This window comes from Cottoperca gobio, chromosome 18 (assembly GCF_900634415.1).
Source record: "Cottoperca gobio chromosome 18, fCotGob3.1, whole genome shotgun sequence".
NCBI classification, from domain to species: Eukaryota; Metazoa; Chordata; class Actinopteri; order Perciformes; family Bovichtidae; genus Cottoperca; species Cottoperca gobio.
This window is the reverse complement of record NC_041372.1, coordinates 7,639,283-7,651,333: the sequence shown is the minus strand read 5'-3', so window position 1 is coordinate 7,651,333 and position 12,051 is coordinate 7,639,283. Positions and strand designations below refer to the sequence as shown.

General features: G+C 40.5%; 1 protein-coding gene across 6 annotated transcripts; it reads right to left on the bottom strand.

The window, feature by feature from the left end:
- Positions 1–668: 668 nt before the first annotated feature.
- Positions 669–11,362, bottom strand: sf1 (splicing factor 1). Of its 6 annotated transcripts, none has more exons than XM_029454697.1 (12): positions 10,951–11,362; positions 9,744–9,875; positions 7,871–7,946; positions 5,198–5,350; positions 4,918–5,007; positions 4,614–4,797; positions 4,368–4,483; positions 4,100–4,207; positions 3,798–3,993; positions 3,446–3,710; positions 2,801–2,965; positions 669–1,964 (listed from the first exon to the last, which is right to left on the bottom strand). In XM_029454697.1, the coding sequence occupies exons 1-12, from the start codon at positions 11,210–11,212 to the stop codon at positions 1,633–1,635; spliced, it is 2,079 nt and encodes a 692-aa protein (XP_029310557.1). In that variant the 5' UTR covers positions 11,213–11,362; the 3' UTR covers positions 669–1,632. The 6 variants fall into 6 exon arrangements, with proteins under 6 accessions (XP_029310557.1, XP_029310555.1, XP_029310556.1 ...); XM_029454695.1 differs by having other exon boundaries at positions 3,446–3,713; positions 10,951–11,361; XM_029454696.1 differs by having other exon boundaries at positions 9,744–9,878; positions 10,951–11,360.
- Positions 11,363–12,051: the final 689 nt, after the last annotated feature.

Below are 12,051 nucleotides of genomic sequence, written 5' to 3'. Positions count from 1 at the left end.
GATAAAATCGATTGCTTTTAAGTAAAAAATATTTCCTTTCCGCTCGTAATTTATGTAACTTGCTGTACCTCAGCATCTGTGAGAGTTAAACAAAATTCCTGCAGACAACTGTTCTTTACAAACCCAAATTAGAAATACTTCGCATTTTGGACAGTAACTATACCAAAAGTAGTTTTTGATGGTTCTTGAGATATGGGGCTATTTTGACCTATAGAAGCAAAAGCAAATGGGGGAAGTAAAGTGTTAGGTTGACATGTCATTTATTTTTACTAAATGTGTCAAGTTGAACAAGTGAAAGTAGAAAAATATCTAATTAAACGTGAAAGTTGATTCATGACCTCAAAAACAGTAATAAGTATGGGAAAATCTAACGGAAGATTAATTTACTATAATTTTGCAGAACTTTCAACCAAAGGTCAACGTTATGATAAAGTAAATGTGCAGAAATTCCATACAACGCTAAGACTTAAAAAAAAAAACGATATACTTTGTCTCTCTTAGTGCAGACTTTCTGCAGTTTGGAATGTACCAGACACCCATGACAAAACCAGGTTATGTAACGCATTTGAATGAGGAAGCCAGCAGGGCCTTGCCTGAAAAAGAACAACTCTTGAACTCTCATTCTGACACAAAGGGTCTGAGGAAAAACCAGTCTGTGCTCAATGACAAAAAGGTGAAATGGATCAGTTTAATGTTAAACCAAGCAAGATTTCAACAGCTTTTCATTCAGGCTAGCGCCAGAAACACAAAAGACTGATTCCAGAAAACAGAGTAAAACTAACATTTTTCTTCTCTAATAATTCGAGGGACAAAACTGATATTTTTGTCCTTGCAGAAGCAACACAAACACTGCACACAGCTTCTTATCAGAGCAAGAGATTAAGAAAAACAAGGGTATATCAGATTTTTAGCATTCAAGTAGTGCAGGGGGTCAGAAGCTGGAAGATCGCAGCATCAAGTCCCCATTTTCAAACTTAATGTCACAACTGAGACGCAGGCAAGTAACAAAAGAAAAACAATTAAAACCCTGGGAATTTCTGGAAAACAATCTGAGACAGTTACTACAAAAAGGTTTTCTGACAGAACTAAGATACACTTCACATCTCGTTATTACAAAAATATTAATCTTATTTCAACTCAAAGCCAACATAGGGAACATAACAGTATAAATTTGTGAGTGAGGTGTTTACAATGGATCATGCAAGTTGAACTTCAATATATTAAATCCAATAATAGAGCAGTGTTATGGTCTGAATTGAACATTTGAAGCGATGAGACTGTTGAGCAAATATTAATCTTCTGGCCGGCTATTTGAGCAGTTTATTTGGTATACAAGAAATGTGACAAACTACGGGAGCAATGCAGAATGTGCCCGAGAGCAAAAATGTTTGTATGCACACAAGGAGCTTTCTGTTAACACAAACTTTAAAAACGGGAAAAATAACTCATTTACTAAAGTTACGCAACTTTACAAATTTAACTAACACAACCTTTCATTGTTTCAGAAATGCCATCACAATATCCAGGATCAATAAAAAATAAAGCACTGGTTATACTTTTTCTGTGAGCACACATCCACAATGTGCTGAAGGGTGGAAACTCTTGTGGGAGGACGATTCTTCTGTGGCAGGGTTAATTCTGAGGTGGAGGAGGTGGAGGGGCTGGAGGCATGCCGAAGGGGGGCATCCCCGGTACCCCCATCCCCATCATGGTGACAAAGTTGGAAGGGTCCATGGGTGGGGGGGGAGGTGGGGGGGCATACATCATGCCAGTTGAGCCTGGAGGTGGTGGAGGGGGAGGAGGAGGGGCTCCTGGAGGCAACGGGGGCTGGACGCCAGGGGGAGGCGGCACCATGGATGGGGTACCCAGGGGTGGTGGGGGCTGGGCTCCAGAGGTCGCAGGCTGCTGGGGCTGCTGCCATGGAGGCAGGGTGCCGCTGCCAGGGCTGGACGTTGTGGTGGTATCTGCAGGGGGGGCAGCTGGAGGTTAACTCTTTACCATCATCAAAACTTTCACAGTCACCTCACACTACAAGAAATGCCTCATTTCCACCGCATGGCCCGACTCAATTTTGGTACAAGGGCCTTTTCTCTATTTCGTTTTCCACTGCGGACATTGATAAATCACTATTGTGATATGTGGCTCCATGAGTTATAAGCTAACAGACACTCACGTCTGCAAACATGGCACATTCATGTTTCAACAGAAACAGTGATTGTATGTCAATGTGATGTATTTCAAAATGCTTGTCCTAACATCAATTTGCCTACATAGCCATATGTAACTTCATTACTGGACAACCATGTAAATGTGCTGATGTCATCCAATTTAAGGAGAGGATTAAGTGAGTTTTAATGTGTGCAAAAACACATAAGTGAGGATTTATTGTTACCATTACCACATACAGGAGAGCCAGCTCTCTGAATCAGCTGAATCTAGCTTTTGTGATGACCAAGATGCGGTTAATTGGGACAGTAGCACAAGTAATAGCCTATTATTCTCCAGACTAAAACACTGTTTGGTATTTAGGTCACTCAAATTGTCGGGGCCCACTACTATGGGCAACACTTCATACAGAAGAAGAGATCTGTACTACATTGTGAAATTTTGCATCAGGCATTTTGTAGGGTTGCCACAATGTTAAGTTAAATGATCATTGCCTATTTAGTGGACTTGGTATCCCACAATACAGTGCAAGTAAAAGTAAAACATGAGCCGACTGTCTTCTTCATAGAGCCGTTTGTATATTCAGTAAAGAACAACAGAATGGTCTCAAATACAATTTTTTGTGTGATCTTACTCTGTTGCCAGGGTAGCGGTGTACTGGTTGCCATGCTGCTCGTTGGAGGGGGAGGTGGAGCTTGTTGTTGCCATGGTGGCAGAGGTCCAGCGGGGGGAGGAGGCGGCTGGTTGCTTGGGGGAGGAGGTGGAGGTGGCATCATGCCCATTGGAGGTGGCAGCAGACCTACAAGGAAACCAAAATTCAAACATTTTCATTTTCGTCCTAACTTTTGGTGCCACAGTTTAATCTCATTGTTACACAACACGTGAACTGTTCTGTTCGTGTTCTGTTGCAGATTTCAATTTGGTTATCATTCATAATGACAGTGAGGAGCTTGTTATTAAATGAGCATGTAATTAAAAACTAGTGGCTGCACAAGTTCTAGTTTGAGATCCAAGATCTAGATTATTCCAGAGGTTGATGGGATGATGATGTGTCAATAACATAACCTACTGGAGTAAAACCTATTTCCTTTCTTACACTCAATATTGTTTTCCAGTATCTGTCAGCTCTCTGAAGCTCCATTTGGACTGGATTTATTTCTCTAGAGGAGGTGTGATGATTTTAACTCTCCCAGTTAAATGAATCCAATCCAAATGGGACTTTTAACGAGTAAAAAAAGAAAAGAAGAAAAAACCTGAACCCATAAGTCTCAGCTCTTACCCATGGGGTGTCCGTGAGGTCCTGGACCCTGGCCCATGGGAGGCGGAGGAGGCTGCATCCAGGGGGGAGGCAGGCCATTGGGGTTGGGGGGCATAGGGGGACCTCCCATGCTGGGCATCGGGGGAGGGAAGTTGTGGGGTCCTCCATGGCCTCCTCCATGGCCACCATGACCTCCTCCATGGCCTCCATGACTTCCATGACCTCCATGCATGCCATGGTAGCTCCTGTTATCATTCTGACCAGAGTTCATCCAAGGAGGCCGGTTCTGCTGCACACAAACAAGTCACCAGTTTAACACACATTTCTGCACAAACGGGAAAATGGAATGAAATCATGCGTGTATCCAACTAACCGGTGGTGGCTGGTTATTGTTTTGTGATGAGGACCGAGGCCCTCCTCCGTGGTTGTTGGAGTGTCCTCCACCAGATGTGGGGACCGGAGCCTCCCCTAGCTCAGCCATCAGGGAAAGATACTCCTTGTCCATACGAGCCTTGTCCTGGGCTGACTGAGGGGGCTCGCCACCCGTCGCTCTGTGAGCAGCGAATGAGCTACACAAAGCAAAGCAGCAAACATTGTTACAAAAAGACTCACAACACTAAACAAACAAATTGGACTTTCAGTTTAAATTTTGAGAATGGATAAACTGATCATCACCTGGTGTACTTGCAGTCAGAGGAGATGTGGCCTGCTCCACCACACTTGGTACAGAGGGTGGTGTTGGTGATGCTGCGTGGCTCAGAGTTCTGCCAGGGGCGAAGGATCCTACAAAGACAAACGGGCACATACTGTCTTCAGTGGTGTTCTGGTAAACTCAGAATAATACTTTCCCCTGAAATTTCCTTTCTCATACATTCATCACCAATAATCTCCCAACATTGAACTGTGCATAAAGCTCCACCACAGTCACACATGTTACACTGACCTGTTGTCGTCTTCCCTCAGTGTGCCATTAAGTCTGGCCAGCTCCCTCAGCTGCATCTTTCGCAGGTCATTCTGATCCTCGGGCGTCTCAATGCCTTGCTTCAGAATGTTGCGTATCTGTGGACAAATATTTTTTTCCAGCATTCATGTACTGGTAATAATGTACAGTCCCATAGGCATATTGAACACTTATAGCAATAAAGGTCACTCTGAGAAAAGATCATGAGAACAGCTGAGTTGATCTAACCTGCTCTACAGCTTTCTTGACGTTCTCCATTGTGTTGGCGGTGACCAGGGCATGCAGAGGCTCATCTTCCCCTGGCAGCATCTGTCCATCCTTTCGGCCCACTTTCCCCTCCTTCACAGAGCCTTTACCTCGGATCATGATCTTGGCGCAGCACTCCTTCTCAATGTTCTTCAATGTATTACCACTGGTAAAACAGAAAAAAGGGAGAAGCTAAGGTCAATTTCAACTGAACAGGCTGTTAACTTACTTGCTTATAGATGTATGTAAAAAATGCAATATGATAGTAATATTGAGCCTAACTTACCGTGGCCCGATTAGTAGACCAACAAAGTTGATTTCAGGGTATTCATCTTGGGGGATCATAACTTTGTCGTTGACTCTGGTGGCTGGAGGTCTGCAGGAAAGAAATACAAGATAAAAATTTACTAGGAGCAGCTTTCTGATTTTACAAATTGGTTTTCCAGTAACCTACAAGATCCTCTTGTCACTTAAAAAACATATATTTAATATATTAGTTAACACAGGCTGTGTCTACAGCCAAAATAAAACTGGTGGTTAGAGGAAAACAAACAAATAAATCATACTTATAGTCGGCAGGAGGTTTGAAGTCAGGGTTGAGGCCAACCATCTCAGTGATGAGCGAGTGACGCTCCTCCTCGATCTTCTTTCGTGTGCGATACTCGCGGGTGTTTAACCTCTTGCCCTCGCTGTTGTAGATGGGCTCCGGAGAAGGAGACCTGAAAATGGCAGACAAAAGACAAGAAAGACGTCATCAATACCTTTCTAGAAGTGGAGCGCTGCCATAAACAATCACACAGACTCCCTACAGCTAACTAATACTTTTAAGAATTTCAAATCTTCAGTAAGAATTTTGAATCAATGGGTACTGACATGTCTTAGAAACAATGTTACATTTAAAAAACAGTTTTGGAAATTTGGATCTACTGAGAGAATTCTCAGAAAGACTACGTGACTCATGGCCAGTGCAAGAGCAAACTCAAAACGAAAAGAAAATTATGTAGGAACTCTGCACTGACATTTCAAAGGCTAGAGTCCATTCTTTTATACAATTATGGGTATAAAAAAAAGGGGGGGGCAACCAAAGCTGTATAGTGGTCATTAACCAGAGGGGCATCAGCCACAAAGAAAAAAACAATGACATGGCCATAACTAAACCTGTATACAGGATTGTTGGCCTACAAGAAAGGAAAGTTGGGAGGTGAGAAAAAGAAACCAAAGCAAAATTCGCAATCCTAAGCAGAAACGCTGGCTTTGAGAGTTGCTTGGTGTTGGCGTGGCGGAAGAGGTCCGTACCGCCCCTTGGATGCTGAAAACCTGTGTTGCTGCGTTAAGGAGGCTCTGTGCTTGAAAAAGGGTTAGGTTGATGTGGGGTAATTTGGGTTAGAGAAAAGGAATTAAGATTAGATATCCACCTTTTCCTATGCTCTCCCATCAGAGAGCCACATTTATGTCCATGTGATGTGAAGAGTGAGAAAAAAAAATTGGTTTGTCCTTTTATGGGTCAAACTTCCAACGGTGACAACCTGAAACACCCCCCTTGGTTTTGTCACATTAGATTGGGGAGTGATTTATAAGAGTGCTGCAGCTCTGCAATCAACTTTTTGGTTGCTGTGGAAATGTCTGATTATGAGGAGAAACTATACAGTGAACAGGCGACAGGGACTCTAGCTAACAAAAGATCAACTTCACACACTCTTCAGAGCAAGCCACGTCCTGCGGGAACAGAGCCTTATGGAAACTATGTTATAAGATGGCCACTGCTTTTCCAGAACACATACAATTCTGGCAGTTTTCTTCCAGACTTCAAGAGTCCAGAGGGAGAACTGGAACATGTCCCTCTACCCCCCCTGGGTGGAAATGTTTAAAGCCACATTACGGGAAACCCACAGATAACCAGCGACAAATCATTTGTTGAGTCTAAACCGAAACCTCTTGATCACTGGTATGTTATCATATAGGCTACAGGCCATGAGCTCAATCATCACTCGCAAAAAGTTATATAATATCAAGTAAGTAAAAAAGCCAGACAAGGCAATATCAATTGTGGGGACTTGGTGGTTACCAACTAACAATTCATCTGAACGATTTAAACTATTATTACGATTTAAGCTAAAAAGATATTAAATAATCAATGCTAATTAAGGTGCTTTGACCCAAACCTGTTTCAGAGGAAAATCTTTATACATTATACATTATATATGTATTCATATATTCACACAGCACATCAGACACATAAACAGCAGAGGATGAAAACATGATGCATAAATACTAGAGGGCTAAAGTAAAGTGAGAATTAATCCAATAAAAAGAGTGTAAATGTTTCTTTTTTTGTGTGCAAATGTGAGTTTCTTTTTCATATTTTGTGTTAGGTTGATCCTGTAGAACTCTTGGTTCTGGCAGTGATTTGCTAAATTATTCTCAGCTGGAATACATCTCAACTCAACTACATTGACTTATATACAGTGGGTTGCCCAAGCATTCATATCCCCCTGCTCGCTTCCACTTTGGACACTATCTCTATTTTTAAATTAAATTATTTGGTTTTTTTATCCAAGATTGAAACATTGTTTTTCATTACATCATAATGAAACTGAGATTCTATAAAAACTGAGTTTGACTGACTGACTAAATAAATATAGAAAAACACAAACAATCAACTCAAGGATGGTAGTTTGGCTCTGAGCAAACTTCCTCCTTCTCTGGAAGACCATGAGATTGAATTAAAAACTCAAAACAAATCCACAAAGTGGAATTTGAGTTGTTTGTTTTTGGTCAAACTACTGTTTCCAGTCAAGAAGGAAATGTAACATTTAATTGTGTACATTTATCACTTACAACCAATTGTTAAATTCATTTCATACGACTTTACACTTTAGCTGATCTTTTTCATGCACTAATTATTAAAAAGAAATGTCTTGTTCAATTTAATTTAATAAATTGAAGAAAAAAAGGCAATAGAATTAGTTTTAGTTTGATGTAATTGCAAACACGGTCTCATTGTTTTGGGGGGGAAATATGCATATATTATATGCATATAAATATAATAATGTAGATAAATTCTCCTATAGCACTAGGCTTTCACTTTATGAAAAACTAAGCATCTGCCAGTTAAAACTACTTTGAAATTTGAGATTGAGGCTAACAACCACATATATACTGAAAATCAACATCTGTCTTCCAAAAAGTCAAGAAGGTAGAGAAAATGTTACTGTTCATGGGTTTAATCTTTTTCCGACCTGTCCTCAGGGTTAACAGGGATTCCCAGGTCTCCTGTACGCAGTTTACGAGTCTGGTCTTCAATCTGCAGTTGGACTGGAAGAATTCAGGTTAGGAAAGAAAAACAAGGATGGAGAGAAATGTGGTTACCACAACAACATCAGAGAGACAACGCTCTGCACATTAGAGCCCTGTCTCATACAATACTGAGGTAAAGTCAAACGGTGAGTCTGTTAAATAAAAAATAAAAAGGGAGATCAAATTAACATCTGATAAGATTCTAAAGCATGAAACCACTTACTCATATCTGAGAACAGCAGAGGAACACATTACCCGATATGAATATGTTCTGGAGGTTATTTACATTAGCATAAACCAAACTAAGCTTTTCTCAGACAATGATAAAACATGGCAACACATCAGTAAATGTCTAGACCATGATTCCTAAAAATGCCTGCCAAACTATTCATAATTCAAACCTAAGCCGACAGGGCCTTCAAATACTGCAGCACATTATGTTTAACGGCTTTGGCATTTTAAGGACACATGGGGTCTAAAAATCACTGATTGGTCTTTTTGTTTTGCCCGTTTCAATAACAAAAAAGGTGATCATAGTCACTCTTTGCAGATCTAGCACTGAGGGGCAGCAGTGACAGAGATAATTCTTACATTTACATGGCAATGAAAAAATAAAAATCAGTCATCCCATGCACATTATGAAAGCTGTAATGACATACCCCCAAACACAGATTCACTGGTCCCTGAAACAATTACTTTTGATTATAGAGATTAATTGATTAATACAGGCCCTGTGAATTGTGGTTCACAGCAATTTCATCTTAAAAACACTTCCCTTGGATTGTTTTAGGGGATCTACTGAATGAGCAAAGGAAACGATAAGTGTGACCAACAGAAGGTGGGCACAAATGAATGTTTACATACCAAGGAAGAACAACCATTACCAATGAGTGAACAGAATCAATAACAATGTCAGTTATTGACAAAAAAGTACTTATCTGCTTCAGAACACCCCATTGAGGGTCTTTGAAGGCAGTATTTTGGTGCTACACTGCTGCTGGAAGGCATTTGTGGTTCAAAACAATTTGTTTCATATGATCTTTTTACAGGCCAAACTCAAAGCACAATAACAGTAATCAAGTGTTCCCAATTTGCAATGCCCACTAAATCAACTGGTTAAGTAATTAAAATTTGTCGGATTGATTTGCCATTGAAGCAGCATTGCTCACACTTAGACCAATATAAACAAAAGCACATTTTGGCATGTTAGGACATTATGAGTAACGTCTCCATGCACAGGAACAATACTGATGGTGTGTAGGGGATCAGGCAAGACAGTGAGTAGCAACCTGCAGCTCAGGACAGATATCAGCAAGCAGTGGTGTTTAATCATCTATCTCAAACTCCTCTTGCTAATGGGTGCCCAATGGTATGCAAACCATAAGACCACAGAAACATTTGCCACAGCAGAACCACTTTACTTCCAATAAAGAGAAATTAACAATTTACATCATCATGTTATAATCATTGCTCATTGGAAATGATTGCTTTGTCTCAACAGTTGGAGCAAAATTAGACATTTCCCATTTTGTGTAACAAAGTAATGTCACCATCAAATGCATTGGAAATACGCTTGGAAGATTACGGTTAGTAATGCATCTTGTGGGTGCCTTTAGAGAGCTCTAACTGTTGGGAATTCAGCAAACAGGACATAAATGCAACATTATTACTGGTATGCAGCATGTAAGAAAACTAAAATTTCAAACAGATGTAATAGATGGGACATTATGAAACAAAACTGCATTTATAATTACAATAATATGGCAACTTTAATTATTAAGAGATTATTTTCTTTTATTTAAATAAAATAATTACCTATGTAGGCTCTCTCTTGATCACGGGTCAGTCCAGGGGGAATAACAGTGGGCATGCCTGGTATAACTGTCTTCTGATCAGGTGTCTCGCTGCTCCAGCGACTCTTCTTCCTTGATTTCTTCTGACTGAAATCTACTGAGAGAAACAGGGAATATTATTGATCTTGATTGTAGTTTATGCGTGAATTTACAGGATGTACATAAATCCACTCAAGTGCCACTCAACCATACCTTGCTCGGAATTAAATATTTGATATGAGATATTTTGTCTATGGAACAGGGTTGGACAAAAATAATACCATCTTAAAGTGGCATAAAATACAGTGTTAAAAATACCCACCTGTCCCCCACCCCACCAATATATAGTAGAAAATAATATACACGTCTTCCTTTCATGAACTCTGCCAACGGACTTCCTATATATTTTTAATGTATTTCTGTTAGTTAAGGAACACGAAAGTGTGTGTAAAATTACTGGCATAAATGCATCCCCTGATGAACTTTCAAATATTAAATAAGTTTCCTATAATAATAATAATAATAATAATAACCCCGTAGCAAGAGGCCGCATGGCCACAACGTAGCCCATATGTGAAAAGGGATGGTTGTGTTGCAACCAATAGAATTGAAGCTTTAACTGTCCAAACACCGTAAGACGTTATAAACAGACGTTTTCTGTCGACCTAAGATATACTCTAGGTGTTAACGCGGCATTTCCTGCAGTCTTAAACAATATTGTCTTGACAATATTTATGCTGACGCAGAACTAAACGCTTTGGTCTATTCCGTATTCCAAATAAGTTAATAACAAAATAAAGTTACAACACTGCGCAGCAAGTTATCGTTAACCAAGAGGTCCAACGTTACACATTGTATTTATTACCCAAACGTGGACGACATTCATTAATGGTTCAACATTATCCGTTTTATGAGCAAATTCTAACAGTGGCCGCGGAAAGCCTCCGTTTGTGCAGGCTCGAGAGCTAACTAACGTTAGCTAACGTTACTCGCCAAAATGTCATTGCTAACTGACGTTAAATGTTCTCGTAATACATTCATGGTAAATGGGACTGTCTCAAATTTGCGCAAGGCCGGGGCTTCATGTGGGGCCTTTAACCTATTATACTTAGCCACATTAGCTACTTGGCTAGCGTTATCTCATGCCTCTTCAAGGGCTTCTAATGTTAACAGATGTTTGGTTCAGTTACCTGGTTTGGCCAGTCCGCCCCCCGTAGCCGGTTGTTGTTGAGCCGGGGTCGAAAAATTTGTCCCAGGATTGAACTGATGTGGTTGCGGAAAAGATGCGCTCGGCATCGCAGGCTGGAAAGCTTGTATAGAAGGAAAGGCTGCAGGCGGCCCCGGTGTTGGCATCAACCCGTTCCCAGCACCAGGCCCAGCGTCAAATCCTCGTTTAGCGCCAATACTGGGGTGCAACTTCCCTAAAGGAGTTGCATTTGCGCCCGTAGCCATATTCGGTGTCCTCAAATGGTTTAGTCTCCGTCAAACGTCAGTCGACTCGGGTATAAATTCGTTTAAATTGAGAAAATATCTAACAGTATCGCCAACAATCCTCCCTCACATTACTTTAATCAAAATGGCGCCCAACCGAAAACCACAAAGGATCATCCCATGGACGTGGGATGCTCGCTGTAGTATAAAGCATTCCTATTGGCCAGACCAAGCAGTGTTCTATTGGGCAATATTTTATTCGTTATTCCCGTTCTAAAAAGTGATTGGTTCTTATGAATATCAATCCCTTTTATTTCCACCCATCTCTAACAAGCCCAATAAGCTTACAAAGTAATAAAATGTTATGGCTCTGAATATGAACAATAAATTAATAAACATTACTAAGTATGCACTTGTATGAATGTAGGCCCTTACATAACTTCAAAGTCCTTTATTTGCCAGCAGTGCAAATAAAGTACAAACACTAGAAGAATTGAACAGCTGGCAAGCATTCATAAAGCTTGGTGGAACTTGGTGTCCAGTGGCAAAGCATCCTCAGCATCATTGACAGATAATCTTGGCTTCAGACCTCTGAATTGGCATTCACACCTAAAATTAAAAGAAATTAATATATTGGCCATTAGGAACGCTCTAATTTATATTCAGTCTAATGTGGCCAAAATGAGTAATACCTATACATGTCAATGTTGTATATGCACAGTAACCCACTGTACTGCATGTGTCACCCTGTCATTATGTCTTCCTACAATTCAGAGTTGATATGGTCCAGGACCAACACCAGCAAGACACATTTAGAGTTAAATGGGATCATGTGTGGCATTTATTTGACCTTACTTCCC